Source organism: Schistocerca piceifrons, chromosome 5 (assembly GCF_021461385.2).
Source record: "Schistocerca piceifrons isolate TAMUIC-IGC-003096 chromosome 5, iqSchPice1.1, whole genome shotgun sequence".
NCBI lineage: Eukaryota > Metazoa > Arthropoda > Insecta > Orthoptera > Acrididae > Schistocerca > Schistocerca piceifrons.
The window spans coordinates 276,059,273-276,078,626 of record NC_060142.1 but is presented as its reverse complement, the minus strand read 5'-3'; the positions used below and the strand labels follow the sequence as shown (position 1 = coordinate 276,078,626).

The window sequence follows — 19,354 nt, the reverse complement described above, 5'->3', positions numbered from 1 at the left end:
CATTGTAGCATTTATTATGGTTTCTTCCCGTTCCATAAGCGTATGGAGCGAGCTGTCATTCGTGTGACGTTATGTGTGTGGCCTCTACGGCAGCGATCGGCAGAGTGGCCATAGCACGAGGGTCCATAGAAATTTCACCAAGAGGGGACAAGATTCTCGAATTGTCAGTTTTGATTTAAGTCGCTCAGGGAATCTGAGAATGTGTCGTGCTCTTAGAACTAAATTTGACAGTAGTTAACAAAATTGTCTGTACCCAACGATCGATCGGCATCCGCTCAGTGTTTTTAAGGTATATTACTTTTATTCCTAAATGGTAAGCGTATTTCACCAGCAAAACCAAACTTGGTACACATATCCCTTACCGTCAGACAACAATCGCTGTGAGTGTAAGGAACACCTACCTGTTATAGTTCAGGAGATATGACGTCATGAACTGTGGTTGAGAAACTACTATATGATGCATGACGTTTAAATGTATTATTTCTCTGCTACAAAATGTATTTGCAAAAAATTTCGCAGACAGTATTGACGCATGCCGTTAAATACACCCAAAAAATTATATATGGTACCTCTCATAGTTCAGGATATACGACGACGTAAATTTTGAGAGGCGTGAAAAACTGAGGCACTGTGAATGACGTTTATTAGTTGTTTTCTACGAAGTTTCTTCTCAACACGTTTTGCAGACAGTATCCGCGTATGCAGGTGAATATACCTACAAAATTATTTCACTGTACGACACACAGAACAGGTAATATGACGTCACAAACACTGAGACGGCTGAAAACTGCCGGAGCTTGTGTACTACGCATTTCTGCCGCTGGGCGTGTGTATCGCAGCTGTCAGTTCGGTGCCGCCTGTGTTGTAACCTGGCTTGTTCTGTTCATCTGCACTGATTGTTTTTGCTAGCGCAGTTTTGTTCTTGTTTCGTTTTTTATGATGGCACGTTAAGGGAACAGCGTGAAATTGTGGAATTTCGTTTTCTGCTAAATAAAAATGCTGTTGAAACTGTTTTGATGTTGAAAACAGTTTACCAAGATGACGCTATGGGAAAAACTCAAGTATACGAGTGGTTCGCTAGATTTAAAAATGGCGACATGTCGGCTGATACAAACCTCGTTCTGTACGTCCATGAAATACCCGATTCATTCAGATTTTGTTGCCCCACGTCAGACCATCAAACAAACCTTTTATTTGGAAGTTTTAAGAATGTTTCGCAACAGTGTTCGGCAAAAAAGACCCGATTTGCGGCAGACAGGAAACAGGTTCCTCCACCACGACAACGGTTCGGGCATACACGGCCGTCTCTTCAGAGTTTTTGGCTAAAAATGGCACGATTCCGCTGTCCCAAGCACCTTACTCTCCTGACCTGGCTCGTTGCGATTTTTTCTTATTTCCAGGTATGGAAAGGGGCATGAAAGGACACCGATTTGACAACACTGAAGAAGTCTAGAAGAAAACCAGGAGGGGGGGGGGGGGGAGGGTGCTGTCAACAGTTTCTAAAGATGACTACAAAAAATGTTTCCAGCTGTGGAAGCACCCGTGGGACAAATGTATTAGTTGTGATGGACAGTATTTTGAAGGAGATAAGGTTGTTTTGCAAGTAATTTGAAAATATGTGAAAATATGTAGCTTCTAAAAAATAATTCCGGTTTTTTGGAGAACCCCCTTGCATTGTTTGCCGGCCGGAGTTGCCGAGCGGTTCTAGGCGCTACAGTCTGGAACCGCGCGACCGCTGCATGGATGGCATGGATGTGATAGAACCAAAGTGATCCTCGCCTATTACGTTTGACACATCATTATGCAGGCATATCAACCAGACCGCAGGATGCGTAACTGTGTAACAGACCGCTAAAATACGAGGGGAATATGTATCTTTTTAACATAATTGGCAACAGCTGTAACGTTTTCCTTGAACATCTCATTTGAATGTGTGTTTATGCACTTATCGCCGCTCATTACCTTGTCATTTCGTTGTTGTTTCATGCGCTGGTGTATGCGTTTAAAAGAATACGTATCAGTGATTTTATTCTTTCATTCTGACTATAATAGAACTTTACGATGTGTATTTTAATTGATGAGAAGAAATAGTTATTTTTTCCTCTCCCTTTTTATCGGTAGTATGATCCATATTTTTGTCGAGAACACGCCTGTCCGTGCTGTCGATTTTGAACGTGTGAGCGACACCTAGCAGCCCCAAAAAAAATAAAATCATGTTTCCAAGCGTTGCCACCAAAGGGAATTACCAAACAAGAAATTTTAAAGCTTTTGTTTATCAAAGAATAACAAAGAAAAATTAATTTAATGTAATATGTGTGGCCTATATTGTTTCGTAAGGTGAAAGACATTATTGTCTGTAACTGTGTAAATTAATTATGTAGGGAAGGAATTTTAATTTTCGCTCACTTTTTCTAACGCTTCCCACCACAGATTCTGCTAAGGTAATATTTTGTGTAGTCCCTTTGTAAAACAAAAAAGGACGTGCACACGTAGTGAATTCAGTAATTCAGAGTTTTCGTACCGCGAAGATTATTTTGAAATACGTGTTTTGTGCGATCGATTGTAAGTATTTTATTGAAATGTAAATGTCACAGAACCTAGCTTTCATTTAAATAATTTCAATGCAAAAAAGAGGGCGTTTCATTTTCGTTCTGAAAGTATCAAACAAATGTCCAGAGACGGGTAACTGTTCTAGTCTGAATACTACTTCACATATGCCTTTAACTAACTTTCTTTCAATGATTTACATTTTTAAGCTGATGAAGTTTAAGCTACAGTCGCGCACAGATAGCCGTAATTTTTGCACATAACAGTTACCAGTAGAAAAGCCGCAGAAAAGTAGTCGAACAGGGGTTCCAGTTGAATAATTATTTAGGATAACATATATTTTCTCCATTTGATAAAACCCATCAGTGGAGATACATTTTATTGCCTAACTACATCTTCACAACTTTCCGAAAGTTAATCCATACAATGGAAGCTCCACTTTGAACTAATACGACGAAATCGAAAAAAATGGCTCTGAGCACCATGGGACTTAACATCTGGGGTCATCAGTCCCCTAGAACTTAGAACTACTTAAAGCTAAGTAACCTAAGGACATCACACACATCCATGCCCGAGGCAGGATTCGAACCTGCGACCGTAGCAGTCGCGCGGGTCGAGACTGAAGCGCCTAGAACCGCTCGGCCACCACGCCCGGCGACGAAATCGAATATAGCATTAGTTACGTTCATCTAAATAACAAGTGAGGTCGATTTTTAATCAGTCACCTTATTTTATTTGAGATTTTCATTTATGAATATTCTTTCCATGGAGAAGGTCGTTGAAAATGCAAGTCACTGCAAGCATATGCATTACTACGTACAATAAATTTAAGTTGAATAACAAATGAAGGCTTTTGTGGCGACCACAGAGCTTGTTTTTCGGGTTTCTCATTGCATTTCGCGATTCCGGTAAATAACAATACTACAACTTCTTTCTTTTCGCAATTCTCATTACACTTCCTGAACAGTAAAACGAGAATTGTTTTCACATGGATGTGATGAAACGGTGGCTCTTCGCTTCCAAATATTGTGCATTTCAACGATATGAAGTACGCTAGGCCTTGACCAGATCGTTACGCTGAATTCTACTGAAATGACTAAAAACGTGCAGGATGGTCTGAAACAGTGTGAAAACTTGTAAGGGTGTTGCAGTGAAGATTGTGCTGAGAAATAATTAGATACGATTCGCCGTTTCCGAGTTAATTAGCATAGTAGTTAGCCAATCAGGCCGTTGGGCGCGTAAGGCAAGCCGCCTGCAAGATTCAGTTTCCATCACTTGTTCTCATAGCATAGATGATATCACGCGAGATTGCTCAGCCTTTGACTCGGTTTCGATCCTTACTACCGTCCCACATTCAATTCTTGCATCGCTTTCTCGTCCGGTTTTAGGGAACCAAACGAAGAACACGTTTGGCAAAACCGTTTCTGGCGGGCTGCTTGAATACATACATTCATCTACCTGATTGGCTAACTTCCAATGATAATTAACTCGAAAAGGCACAACGTATCGAAATTTTTTCTTAACAATTATTTCTCAGCACAACTTACCCTGTTACACCCTTATTAGCTTTTCAAACTGTTCCTGACCAGCCTGTATAATTTCTTTGATTGACGATGGCAAATATATTTAGACATAATTTGACTAATCCAGTTCTTACACCTAATAAGATTATGCTAGCCAAGACCAGTTTAATATAGCATTTTTTCTCCTTTTAGATTAGGATTTTATGTAAATTCAAAACCTGTGTACTTCGATTTCATTGAAAATATTCTTAGAAGCGGGACGGGACCGTAGTACACGTGTGCCAGTACTACTTTCTTTCGTGTGAATTTATATTCAAAAGAAGAGCACAACAGTTCACATATGTGTGACACCTATCACTATTGCTACCGACACATAACGTGAATCAAGATGGTGTTACATCCTGCAGACTTTGAGAAAGATCAGTTCCTGGAGATGACATCTTTTCGACCTTGAAATATCACACTTTCATTCCAGTCTTCTCGAATGACACTTTTTGCTCCATAGATGAGTGGATGCAAAAACCTTCAGGACAGCACAGCCGTGCCCTTCACGGTCTCGTACAGAAATTCCGCCGCGTAAAACTGAATGGATATTCTAGAAGCCGACACAAGTCCTCTTTGTTCAGTTGTGCAGTAGGAGCGTCCTTGTAAACGGCGGCCATATTTGTTGTGATGGGAAATTCTTTCCCGCAACTCCATAAGGACTGCAGAAGGAAACTGCAGTAGAAGGACTGGGAACACTATTTCGACTCCGAGCATCCACCTTGACTACAGGACAGGGCAGAGACTGCCACCGCACCAAAGAAACGGTATAATTTTCCGTGCCTTGGGTGATGACCATAAAATTCAAGTTGCTTAATGACTGCTAATGCCACAGATTCCCCACTACTATAAATACGTGTCATTGTTCAAACCACTTTTCCTTATACCTCGAAAATGTTCTATTTTCAAAAATTTTCTCCTAAACACACTGGACTCGCTTTCGGCAGGACGACGGTTCAGTCCCGCGTCCGGCCATCCTGATTTAAGTTTACTGTGATTTTGCTAAATCGCTTTAGGCAAATGCCGGGATGGTTCCTTTGAAAGGGCACGGCCGACTTCCTTCCCCATTCTTCCTTCATCCGATGAGACCGATGACTTCGTTGTTTGGTCTCTTCCACCAAATCAACCCAACCTAGACATTTCTCTTTCCATTACGTCTTCTTTCCTTATGCCGGCCGGAGGGGCGAGCGGTTCTAGGCGCTTCAGTCTGGAACCGCGAGACGGCTACGGTCGCAGGTTCGAATCCTGCCTCGGGATGTATGTATGTGATGTCCTTAGGTTAGTTAGGTTTAAGTAGTTCTAAGTTCTAGGGGACTGATGACCTCAGATGTTAAGTCCCATAGTGCTCAGAGCCATTTGAACCATTTTTTTCTTTCCTTATGTTGTTTCTTTAGAAGTGCCTTAACTTCTTGAAACCAAATGGTTTTTGAAATTTTATCCCAAGGATATTTAAAGGTACTTTTGGTTAATACATCCTCATTCATTCTTTAAAAGTGTCCAACTAATACCCTCTTCTTCTTAATTCTCTGTCATTTGTTTTCTACGTTCTGATCAATGTAACTGTTACTTCTCAATTTCCAAAATTCTCACGTTTTTAGAGAAATTAATTTTTTCCATATAAATATTGTATTTTTTTGTATATTTAAACGCAAAGGCTACACTGTCACAGCCGGCCGCTGTGGCCGAGCGGTTCTAGGCGCTCCAGTCCGGAACCGCGCTTCGGCTACGTTCGCAGGTTCGATTACTGCCTTGGGCATGGATGTGTGTGATGTCCTTAGGTTAGTTAGATTTAAGTAGTTCTAGGGGACTGATGACCTCAGAAGTTAAGTCGCATAATGCTTAGAGCCATTTGAACCATTTGAACACTGTCTCATCCAAAGTCTCAGGACACATGTGGGAAAAGCGGTATTGACCACTAGATGTCATGAGAGGCGCAGCCACCAGTATAAAAGGAGGTGGGGAGAATTGCATTGCCAGTACAGAAGCAATAACAGAATGGGTCAGTCGGGATAGCTCAGCGACCTTGAACATCGACTAGCCAACTTGGATGTCACCTGAGTAAATAAAGTTCATAAGGGACGTTTCAACCCTTCTAAAACCTACGAAGTCAATTTTTGGTGATATAATTGTGCAGCAGAAACGAGAAGAACAAACATAGCTAAACTAAGGCCAGTCAGACTTCATATGCTGACATGCACTGACCATCAAACACTGCAGAAGATGGTTGTAAAAAATTGCACTTAATCACCAGAACGAATCATTCGTGAGCTTTAGTGCTACCAGTAGCCCAGATAGTCCAATGACGGTACGTAGAAAGTGTAGTGGCCCCCCCGTTTAGGATAGGGAAAGTTAGTTTTGTGCAATATTCTGACCAAAAGTTACAGCCCGGTGCAGGCTGGATTGCAGTGAGTTACACATACCAACAGTTGCGAAGTAGAATAGTGGCCACAGGTCTGTCAAATTGCTGAAAGAGTATATGTAGCAGTTTTGCATGTCGCATATAACAGGCAGAATGGGCCCACTGGCCAGCCTAGCGTGTTTTGAGTACGTGACGTGAAGCGGCATGTATGGCAAAACAGAGGCACCTAGCCACGTATAAATAGATAGGGGTTTCTAACGAGATTCATTTAAGTGTGGCAGCTCTCCTGGATGGTGGGGCATGTCACAACACCAATCACGCACAGCAGCAGATGGGGCGCCAGCATTCCAGTCCACAGCAGGTCGCTGGTTCGACCCTCTGAGGCTGACGCAGGGTCTGTAGCCAGCCAGTGGTGGGTCACTCCATGGCTCGATACTGCGGACAGTCGTCCTGGCTTCCAACACATGCCAGAGGCATCCTGAGGCGAGGACTCTGGATCGCAGGCACTTGTTGTTGCTGCAATCTTAGACACGCTGGCGAGAAGCATGCAGCTGGATGCCTGCAGCTCACACCGAGTGGCGCTGAGTCAGCAAGGATGCAGACCACTGAGTTAACTGCCAGCATCCTGACGATGCCGCAACTCTGCTGCCGTACAAGGCTGACACACAACAGTGTGTGCACAGGTTGCTGAGGCAGCCATTCCGCGCCAAGCCGTTTCGCAGACAGTGAAGTGGTGTCCTCAGCATTGTGGGACCCAGTGACGCAGATCGAGAGGAATGGGGGCACTGTAATTGGAAACAGTAAATCTCTTGGAAAACTTGGACGAGTCATACTATGGTGTCGTCTACCTCTTTCCGCTACAGTTGGTGTTGCTGTTACATTCGGTGGCAGAAGTTACCACTACAAAAGTTAAAAAGAATGGGTTGCAATTGAGAAGCTACTGATAAGCCACACATTCCTATAGTCAGTGGTAAGTGGCGATTGAGGTGGTGTAAATAGCGATTCCACTGGACAGTAGATGACTGGAAACGAGTGATGTGGAGTGATGAGTCTCGCCATATCCTGTGGCAATCCAATGGAAGGATTTAGGGTGGGGGGGTTGTTGCATTTTAGGGCGCAAAAACAACTAAGGTCGTATGAGGCCATGTCAGAAGCTTAGAATACTAAGATGAAAAAGGAGTTAAAAGGGACTACACGGTAAGCCCAATCGACGGAAGGAAAGAGAGCGAAGAACAAGGACTTACTCTTCGAGAAAGGTCCACAAAATACGCCGTAGAGGGACATTTGTCAGGAAATGGCGAACTGTCAAAGGTTGATGACAATGATCACAAAGTGGTGGGGCCCTTAAGCAAGCAGTTATTCGGTTTGGCATTGATTTGTGGATTTTTTGGATGTTTTGCTGAGGGATATCTCGCCACATTCTGTCCAATTGGCACGCTATATCTCCAAAATCGCTAGCTAGTCTGTAAGCCCTTAAAAATGGCGACGGCTAAAACGACAGTGCCGAATAGGCGCCATAGCTAAAATGATCTCTCCGCAGCGATAGGGCCGAGAGGGGGTCGGCCAAGCCGCTGGCAGAGGTTTAATAGCCCAGAGCTTGTTTCCATGAACGGAGGACCAGTGGTGATGCCAAGGTGACATCAACTGCTGACAGACAGCAACACGAAGATCATCCAAAGGAATGAAAGAGCTAGCGGACCGATGTAGGAGGACTGCAGTCTTGGCAGGAGCTTCAGCAGCCTTGTTCCCCATCAGACCGACGGAACCAGGGAATGTCTGGAGGGCGCTACTTGCCATCATGGATACTGCAAACAGTGAAGTTCGGAGGAGGTGGTGTTACCGTATCGGGATGTTTTTCTGGTTAGGCTGTAGTTCTCTTATTGCGCTTAAGAACACGGTATTTGCGGAAGGATATGAACACAGTTTACAGTATTGTGTGTTGCGTACAGTAGAGGGACAGATCAGGATGATTGTTTACATCATCATGACAACGCATTTTGTCATGAAATAGTGTCTGTGTCACAACTGTTTGAAGACAGTAACATTCTGGCCTGCCCAAAGCCCTGAAACGGACCCAGTGGAGAACATATGGAATTAGTTAGAACGTAGACTTCGCTCTAGACCCAAGCGTCCAACATCATTGCCTTCTCTGGCTCCAGATGATGGAAAGTGCCCCCAGAAAAGTTCAAGCCGTCATAGAGGTTAAGGGTACACACACCTTATATTAACGTCCACTGCTAGCTATCCGGATACTTCTGATCAGATAGAGTATCAACTGACTTACCAACAGCTTTTTTCGACGATGTACATTTCGAAGCACAGGACTTCGAAGGACCTTCAGTGCAATGCGAACACATCAGAAACGTGTATTTTGTGAATTTTGCTGATTTCTGTTGGATACGACATCGCTGCTGACAATTTTATATGGAAATAGACAGTTTTCAAATACGACTCTACTGCGATGTCACACACGACAAAAATCTGCAGAACTGACACACGTTTCTACTCTGTGACGTCCCGATGAAAGTCCTTCGATAAGCAGCTGAAGATCTCATGATGCAAACGTATAGTGACGAAGCAAAAATGCTAATGATAAAACAACACACGGTTCACTCTCTCGGGTTTGCCTGGAAAAACCGCTACGACTGTGATGAAATCATTAATATTTTTTAATCGAATGTGGTGACAGACTGAGCTGTAGCTATATAAAGATCTAGATGAAGCTAGATACTGACAGTTTGGTTACAATTTAGTGAACAGAACGATTATATCACAACAATCTTCTTAACACGTCCGTTGATTATTCCATAGTTTTATTTACGTCTCTGCTGAAATCTTCTGTCTCCCCACTGTGGTTTGATGTTTTAAGACGTAAGGAAGTCCAGGTCAAAAACATATTCCGGCGGGAGAAACAGGAGGGGAGGAGACAAACCGTGATAGTTAAAAAAAAATAGATATTGCATGTTGCGTAGGTCGTCTATAGAACAGAGAAAAATGTAAATCTCGTGATTAGGACAGCACAACACCCCGAAAGCACAACACCCAATCCCTGAGCGGAGAAAAATCTCCGACCCAGCCGGGAATCGAACCCGGGCCCTTAGGACTGACATTCTGCCGCGCTGACCACTTTTTTTTGTTTCTTTCTTTTTCATTTTGTTCGTTGTTGATCGTTGTCTTTGGTCGTTGCGGACGTCACATGACATCCGTTCAAGTTCGTTTATTGATCCTTCCACTCAGTTTTTTTATTACACAGGCCAACCAGCTCTCTGACCGAACACGCTGAGCTACCGTGTCGGCTATCCACACAGCTACCGGGGGCGGACGTAACAGAGAAGATAGCGTATAGATCACTTACGCGGCCGTTTGTGACTATTGTTCGAGTGTTTGGGATCCCCACCACGAAGACACCAAAGTAATTCAGAGGCGCGCTGCTGGGTTTGTTACTGGAATGCTGGATAAACACTCTGATATTACAGAAACGCCCCATAAACTCAAATGGGACTCCCTGAAGGGAAGACGACATCTTCTCGCGAAACGCTGTTGAGAAAGTTTAGTTAACCGGCATATGGGACAGACTGCAGAGCGATTCTACTGCCACTCATCAGCCAGAACATTATGACCACTTACACGACCTAACAGCCGGTATGTCCACCTTTGACACGGACAACAGCGGCAACGGGTCGTGGTATGGAAGCATTGAGGCCTTGGTAGGTCGCTGGAGGGAGTTCGAACCACACCTGCACACACAAGTCGTGTAATTCCCGTAAATTCCGAGGAGGGGGGGCGATGAGCTATGACGCCACATTGAATCACATCCCAAATGTATTCTATTGGGTTCAGATCTGGTGAGTTGGGGACCAGCACATCAATTGGAATCCGCCACTGTGTTCCCCGAGTCACTCCATCGCACTTCTGGCCTTGTGACATGGCTCAACATCTTGTTGAAAAATGAAACTACCGTCGGGAAACTTGATCGTCAGGAACGGGTGTTACATGGTCTGCAACCACTGTACGATACTCCTTGGCCATCTTCGTGCCTTTTATGAGCTGCGTTAGACTCGAGGATGCCCACATGAATGTTTTCCAGAGCATAATGGAGCCGTCGCCAGCTTGTCTCCGTTCTGCAATACTGGTGTCAAGCATATATTCTCCTGGAAGATGACGGATTCGCGGACACCCGTCGGTATGGTGAAGAAGGTATCGGCATTGATCAGACCAAGCACCGCTCTGACACTGCGCCAGCGTCCAGTGCCGATGGTTACGTGCCTATTTCAGTCGTAGTTGCCGATGTTGTGGTGTTGATATTGGCACATGCATAGGGCGTCGGCTGCGGCGACCCATCTTTAGGAGTGTTCGGCGCACTGTTGGTTCAGACACACTTATAAAGTTTGACGTTAGTTCCGCCACAGTCCGCCGTCTGCCCAGTTTATCAGTCTGTCCAGCCTACGAAGCCTGACATCTGTAACGAGGAGTGGGTGCCCAACCCCGCGACGTCTGGACTTGGTTTCACCTAGGTTTCGCTACGTGTTGAAGATACTCACCAAAGCACTCCTCGTTAACCCCACAACATAAGAGAAATCAGGTTTCGTACGATGGAAGATAGACAGGCGTCTTTTCCTCGCTCCATTTGCAATTGCAACAGAAAAAGAATGTTTAACAGTGGTAGAAGATACCTTCCGTCGTGTACTGTATGGTACGGAGTATGTATGTAGATGTAGATGTCGTCAGTACAACGTCACTGTCGATTATGACTGAGAGTATCGTATTCTTCAGTACTGCCACAACTAAAATACTGTCTGTAAACAGTGCTTCACAGCTTCAATGTATTAACCGCTTTAAGTAACAGTGGTTTCTGCCTGAAATCATCATCTTGTTAATTTTTATTTTGGAATTGCAGTGCCTTTCGCATGAAATCACTGATGCTACTGCAAGACTTGGACGTCTCGTGGTACAGTGAGGTACTTCTAAAAATGTGGTGCATTGCAGCAGTCACTTCAGCGCAAAAGCAGTATTCAGCGCTGTGATTGCGTTACGTGATCGTAGGAGGTTGTGTTTTTTTTATATAGTGATCATATTGAGGAGATAACTGACAGTGAAATTAAGTACATCTGAAGTTATTGTAACGTAAATTTGAGTTTGTACTACCGTTTTTATGAGTGGTCTCCAAATGAAACCACCGACGCAGTATGTACACTTGTTAAAAATTGATTAAATTTTAGGCCCATTTTTGCTTGTTACTTAAGATTTTTTTTTACAGACATTATGAGCCCATGGGAGTTTTGAGATCTGGGATACGTCTAGGACAAATGCGAAATTGCTTTCAAAAACATCTCATGAAATGATGGGTGGGTGAAAATTCTGTATTCCATTGCTTCCAAAGTGAAACTACCTCGTTAAAAAATATGTTTTCTTTTAGTCTATTTATTTCCCCATTCATTGCTTACTATGATAATAAAGATTAATTCTATGAAAAACTTTAGTATTATAGTCCAAAGTGAGACCAACTCCTAAAACGAATTGATTGTTTACTTTCTGCCACTTACTTTTTGTATTCATTGCTTACTATTAAGACAAAGGTAAATTTTAAAATTCAATTTTTTATGTTATTGGGACACAAGGAGTTGAAGAACAGCATCACGACACGACCAAAAGCCACTGTAATGTGTACTTTTTCACGGACAACCATCCTTAAGTCACTGATGAACATTACGTCAAGGAAAGGAAGATTCACTGGTGTCAAATACGCAATTATTGTCAGTTGCTCCATGTGTCACTTACACATGCATCCATTATCTTATACGTTTTTCCATTAGTCACTCAGTGCACAAATTGACAATGTTCAGCATACTGTGTAACCAATATCGTATTATAAACTGAGAACTGGATCAGCCGATGTTTGTTTTCATACTTGCATGATTGTATCATAACTCGGTCACTAAGCATTTCCCAGCTTCACATTTCTACTACAGGAACAAGTCTTTCGGTTCACCCTGGAAAGCGCAAGATATCGTAACACCCACGCACCGGCCCCCTACTAGACTTCGACTACGATCGCGGTCCCGACGTATGCGGCACGCAGAGGCGGTGGCTGCGCACTCACCCGGCCCATCGGATGCCCGCGACCACCAAGTAGAACAGCCCAGACACGACGCCGACGATGATGCCGGCGGAGACGCCGCCCCCCAGCAGCGTCCACGGAGACAACGACGCCGAACCCGCACCGTGCATCTCGGCCCGCGTCTCGGCCCACACTGTCCGGGATGACTGTCGCCGGGGGAGGGGGGAAGGCTGGCAGCGGAGTGGGAGGCAAGGAGTGGGGACCACGCTATCTCCGGCGGCTGCGCGCCGCGTAATCTCAAAGCTCGACCCATTGACTGCTTCGCGCTTTCACCTCAAGGTCGCCGGACAGGCGTCACGTCGGCCTGACGCGTAGAAAGGACCCCCAGTCAAGAAAGCCGCGTGCATCCGCAATATCACGTTGAAGTGTGTTAGCCGGTCTCTAATAATGGCAAACCATACAGCACGCAACTGCCAAGGCTTTCCCGGAATAATAATTCATGGCTGCCTCCTCGTGATTGCTGCCGGATCATAAAATCAACGTGACACGTTGTTTCGTCCTACCATCTGTCCCCTATCTTCAGGAGATCGTCGCTGGGTTCCCCTCAAAACTGATGCCGATGCTAGAAATCGTCCTCCATCTATGTGATGACCCCAGACAGCTCACGGGGCCGCAGTAATAAAACACCGGTGCCAATGCTGTCATCAAACACTCCAGCCGGTCGCACCAAAGCCGGCTGTGTTTTGATGCGTCATACTACACGGTTCTACTGCCTGTTAAGAGGCAAACACTGATCTTCCGCTTCTTATACTTTATCCCTGCAACATTCAGAATTTCAAAGAGAGTATTCCGATCAACATTGTCAAAAGCTTTCTTTCCGTAACCTATCTTGTAACACAAGTCGCAGTGTTAGTATCGCTTCGCGTTTTCCTACATTTCTCCGGAATCCAAACTGATCTTCCCCGAGTTCAGCTTCTACCAGTTTTTTCCAATCTTCTGTAGATGGTTTAGAAAATACATGATGGCATAGATTAGATTAGTACTTGTTCCATAGATCATGAATACGACGCTTCGTAATGATGTGGAACATGTCAGGTTAATAGAAGGTGTCTATCCAAGATATTACATTACACAAAATATTACATGACACTTAATGTTTTTAATTTTTTTGGGTCGGGGGTGGGGAAATTATCCACTTCCTATATCCAAAAATTCATCTAATGAGTAGAAGGAGTTGCCATTCAGAAATTCTTTTAATTTCCTTTTAAATGTGTAAGTAGGCTGTTTAGGTTTTTGTGTTGGTAACGTCACGTAGCACTCTTTATGAAAATCACTGATTATGCGCTGTGTGCAGTCTGTGGCTAATTTGCATTGTTGGAACGTTGCTATTGTAGTGTTGGTCAGTTGGATGCGAACAGCGTGTAGCGTTGCGCAGTTGGAGGTGAGCCGCCAGAAATGGTGGATGTGGGGAGAGAGATGGCAGAATTTTGAAACCGGACGATCTGGACGTGTGTCCATCAGAAAGAGTAAATTTGTAGTACTGTATATCATAAACTGATACATATATATATATGATGACTTTTGAATATTATTTAGGTAAATACATTGTTTGTTCTCTATCAAAATCTTTCATTTGCTAACTATGCCTATCAGTAGTTAGTGCCTTCAGTAGTTAGAATCTTTTATGTAGCTGGCAGTAGTGGCATTTGCTGTATTGCAGTAGTTCAAGTAACGAAGATTTTTGTGAGGTAAGTGATTCATGAAAGGTATAGGTTATTGTTAGTCAGGGCCATCCTTTTGTAAGGATCAGATTCTGTTGCGCTAAAAATATTGTGTCAGTTTAGTGTTGCTCATAATAAGTAAAGAGAGAAATGTCTGAGTATGTTCAGTTCTGCTCAGCTGTTTGAAAATCAAATAACGTAAGAGGTTTAACGGCACAGTAATTCATTAATTTTTCTAAGGGGATGTTTCAAATGCTATATGGCTATCTGTCAGACTTTTGATGGTATTAGGTAAGTGACCAAATACTTTTGTGGCAGCATAATTTACCCTCTTCTGAGCCAAAGTTAGATTTAACCTTGAGTAGTGAAGATCATCCTTTCTCCTAGTGTTGTAGCCATGTACACTGCTATTACTTTTGAATTCGTTCGGATTGCTAATAACAAATTTCGTAGGTGAATATATATATTGTGAGGCTACAGTGAAGATCTGTAGCTCTTTAAATAGGTGTCTGCAGGATGATCTTGGATGAGCTCCAGCAATTATTCTGATTACACGCTTTTGTGCAATGAACACTCTTTTACTCAATGATGAGTTACCCCAGGATATGATGCCATACGAAAGCAGAGAATGAAAAAAGGAGTGGTAAGCTAATTTACTGAGATGTATATCACCAAAATTTGCATTGACCCTAATAGCATAAATAGCTGAACTCAAAAGTTTCAGCAGATCTTCTGTGTGTTTTTTCGAGTTCAACCCTTCATCAATGCATACACCTAGAAATTTTGAATATTCTACCTTAGCTACCGATTTCTGAACGAAGTCTATATTTATTAATGGTGTCATTCCATTTATTGTGTGGAACTGTATCTACTGTGTTTTGTCAAAGTTTAATGAGAGCCCATTTGCAGAGAACCACTTAATGATTTCCTGAAAAACATCCTTTACAATTTCATCAGTTAATTCTTGTCTGTTGGGTGTGATAGTTATACTTACATCATCGGCAAAAAGTACCAGCTTTGCATCTTCGTGAATATATAATGGCAAGTCATTAATATATATTAAGAACAGCAGAGGACCCAAGACCGAACCTTGCGGCACCCCATTCTTGATTGTTCCTCAGTTTGAGAAATCACCAGTTTTTTGCATGTTATGTGAACTGCTTATTTCAACTTTCTGCACTCTATCAGTTAGGTATGATTGAGCGCTGTCCCATTCATACCATAGTACTTGAGCTTATCTAGAAGTATTTCATGATTTACACAATCAAAAACCTTTGAGAGATCACAAAAAAACCCAACGGGTGACTTCCGGTTACTCAGTGCATTTAACATTTCATTAGTGAAAGTGCATATAGCATTTTCCGAGGAAAACCTTTCTGGAAACCAAACTGACATATTGTTAAGACTATATTTTTCCAAAGGTGTGAAGCTACTGTACAATACATTACAGTAGTAGTTATTGTTGTGGTCTTCAGTCCGAAGACTGGTCTGATGCAGCTCTCCATGTTCCTCTATTCTGTGCAAGCTTCTTCATTTGCGAATAACTACTGCAACCTACGTCCTTCTGTATCTGCTTACTGTATTCATATCTTTGTCTCTCTCAACGATTCATCCCTCCCCTCCCCCCATCCCCCACCACCACTTCCCCCCAGTACTAAGTTGGTGGTTCCTTGACGTCTAAAAATGGGTCCTATCAACTGATACGTCCTTTTAGTCGGTCTCTGCAAAAATTTCTTCACTCCCCAGTTCTGTTCAGTACCTCCTCGTTAGTTATCTGATCTACTCATTTAATCTTCAGCATTCTTCTGTGGCTCCACATTTCACAAGCTTCTATTCTCTTCTTGTCTAAACTGTTTATCACCTATGTTTCACTTCCATACATGGCTACACTCCATACCAATACTTTCAGAAAAGACTTTCTGACACTTAAATCTATACTCGAGGCAAATTTCTCTTCCTCAGAAACGCTTTTCATCCGAAATTTTGCTCTCAAAATAACAAAACTGTGTACTTTATGGTAACTGAATCTTCCGTCCGTTCTTGATAGAAGAACATTATAATAAATGAGAAGCACTAGTCTTCTTTTATTCTACAGTATTACTTTTATTGTGTTAACCGGTTTTCGGCTTACAAGGTGATCGTCAGACATTTACTGAGTATTGTCACCAAAGGAGTTACAATGTTATTTACAAACAATGTAACTTCTTTGGTGACAATACTCAGTAAATATCTGAAGATCACCTTGTAAGCCGAAAACCGGCTAACACAATAAAAGTAATGCTGTAGAACAAAAGCAAACTAGCGCTTTTCATTTATCATCTACTTTAAGTTATTGTTTCCTAATATGATACCCTCTACATCACCTAAGTTAATTCGACTACATTCGATTATCATTGTTTTGGTGTTGCTGATGTTCAGCTTGTATCCTCTTTTCAAGACACTGTTCATTTCGTTCAACGGCTCTTTCACGTCCTTTGCTTTTCTGACAGACTTACAATGTCATCGGTAAACCTCAAAGTTCATATTTCTTCTCCCTGGACTTTAATTTCTACTCCAATTTTCCTTTGGTTGCCTTTGTGGCTAGCTCAAGATACAGATTGAACAGCATAAAGGGCAGACTACAGCCCTGTCTCACTCCCTACTCAACCACTACTTCCCTCTCACGCCCCTTGAATCTAACAAACACACTCTAGTTTCTGTAAAAGTTGTAAATAGTCTTCCGCTTCCTGTATTTTATCCCTGCTACCTTCAAACTTTCAAAGAGAGTATTCCGATCAACATTGTCAAAAGCTTTCTTTCTATAAACGTACGTTAGCCTCTCCTTAACCTATCTTCTAACAGAAGTCGTAGCCTCAGTATCGCTTCGCGTTTTCCTACATTTCTCCGGAGTACAAACTGATCTTCCCCGAATTCGGCGTCTACCAGTTTTTCCAGTCTTCTGTAACGGTTCAAATGGCTCTGAGCACTGTGGGACTTCTGAGGTCACCAGTCCCCTAGAACCTAGAATTACTTAAACCTAACTAACCTAAGGACACCACACACATCCATGTCCGAGGCCGGATTCGATCCTGCGATCGTAGCGGTCGCGCGGTGCTAGATTGTAGCGCCTAGAACTGCTCGGCCAACCGGGCCGGCCTTCTGTAATGCATCCGTTTTAGTATTTTGCAGCCATGACTTATTAAAGACACTAATTAGCACCTCCTTTCTTTGGAACTTGATTTTTTACATTCTTCTTGAAATCTAAGGTATTTCTCCTGTCTCGTACATCTTTTACGCAACATGGAAGAGTTTTGTGATGGCTGTTTCTCCCAAGGCGTCACTAGTGCTGACGGAATGCTGTCTACTCACGGGCCTTGTTTTGACTTAGCCGCACGGGATTAGCCCAGCGGCCTTAGGCGCTGTAGTCATGGACTGTGCGGCTGGTCCCGGCGGAGGTTCGAGTCCTCCCTCGGGCATGGGTGTGTGTGTTAGTCCGTAGGATAATTTAGGTTAAATAGTGTGTAAACTTAGGGACTGATGACCTTAGCAGTTAAGTCCCATAAGATTTCACACACATTTGAGCATTTGATTTTTTTTGTTTTGACTTAGGTCTTTCAGTGATCTGGCAAATTCTTCTCGCCATATCATGTCTCTCTTCTCATCTTCATCTACGCCATCTTCTGTTTCTATAATATTGCCAGCAAGTTCATCTCCCTTGTGTAGGTCCACTACATATTTCTCCTACCACACAGCTTTCCTTTCTTTGCTTAGGACTGGTTTTCCATCTGAGCTCTTGATGTTCATACAGCTGCTTCTCTTTTCTCCAAAGGCTTCTTTAATTTTCCTCTCGGTGGTGTCCATCTCTCCCTTAGCGATGCTTACATTTGTTCTCTAGCCTTTCTGTTTAGACATTTCGTATTTCTTGTCACTCTCATGTTTAGACGTTTCTCATTCCTTTCACCTGCTTCGTTTACTGCATTTTATATTTTCTCTTTTCATCAATTAAATTCAATATCTCGTTATCCAAAGATCTCTACTAGGCCTTATCTTTTTGCCTATTTGATACTCTGCTAACGTTACTATTTCTTCTCTCAAAGCTAACCAGCCGCTTCCCTCTGCATTCCTTTCCCCTGCTCTTGTCAACCTTTGCCCAATGCTCCCTCTTAAAGCCTGAACAACATCTGATTCTCTCAACTTATCCACGTACCATCTCCTTGATTTCCTACCTGTTTGCAATTTCTTCAGTTTTAATCGACAGTTCATTACCAATAAATTGTGGTCAAAGTCCACAACTGCCACTGGAAACGTTTTACAATTTATAATCTGGTTCCGAAATCTCTGTCTTACCGTTATATAATGAGTGTGAAACCTGCTGATGTTTCCAGGTCTCTTCCACGTGTAGAGCCTTCTTTTATGATTTTTAAACCAAGTGTTACCGATTATTATATTATGCTCTGCGCAAAATTCCACCAGGCGGCTCCCTCTTTCATTCCTTTCCCCCAGTCCATTTTCACCTACCATTTTTCCTTCTCTTGCTTTTCCTGCTATCGAGTTCCTGTCCTTCGTCACTATTAAATTTTCGTCTCCCTTAACTACCCTAATGATTTTTTTATCTTATTATACAATTCTTCAACCTCTTCAACATCTGCGGTGCTAGTTGGAATATAAACTTGCACTGCTATGGTGGGTGTGGGCTTCGTGTCTATCTTGGTTACAATAATGAGTACGCTACGCTGTCCATAGTATCTTATCAGTATTCCTTTTTTTCTTTTCATTATTAAACCCACTCCTACCTTACCCCTATTTGATTTTGTTTTTATAACCCTGTATTCACCTGACCAGAAGTCCTATTCTTATTGCCATCGAACTTCACTAATTCCCTCCATATATAACTGTAACCTATCCATTTTCTAACCCAGTTGCGCGGTTACATTCTGATCCGAAGAACGCCAGTTTTGTTTCTCCTGATGACGACATCGTCTTGAGTAGTTGCCGCGTGGAGATCCGAATGGAAAACTATTTTACCTCTGTAATGCTTTACCCAAGAGGATGACATCATCGTTTAACCATAGAATAGAGCTGCTTGCCCTCGGAAAATAATTACTGCTGTAGTTTCCCCTTGCTT

At 42.8% G+C, this 19,354-nt stretch overlaps 1 protein-coding gene across 4 annotated transcripts in view; it reads right to left on the bottom strand.

Annotated features, from left to right (window-relative positions):
- The window catches only part of LOC124799283, a 746,007-nt gene extending 733,296 nt beyond the window's left edge, over positions 1 to 12,711 (bottom strand). For all 4 annotated transcript variants that reach the window (XM_047262858.1, XM_047262862.1, XM_047262859.1 and 1 more), the window contains exon 1: positions 12,572 to 12,711. In XM_047262858.1, the coding sequence (XP_047118814.1) occupies positions 12,572 to 12,699 (128 nt within the window). In that variant the 5' untranslated portion in view covers positions 12,700 to 12,711. The remainder of the gene's footprint in view (positions 1 to 12,571) is intronic.
- Between the last annotated feature and the right edge of the window lie 6,643 nt (positions 12,712 to 19,354).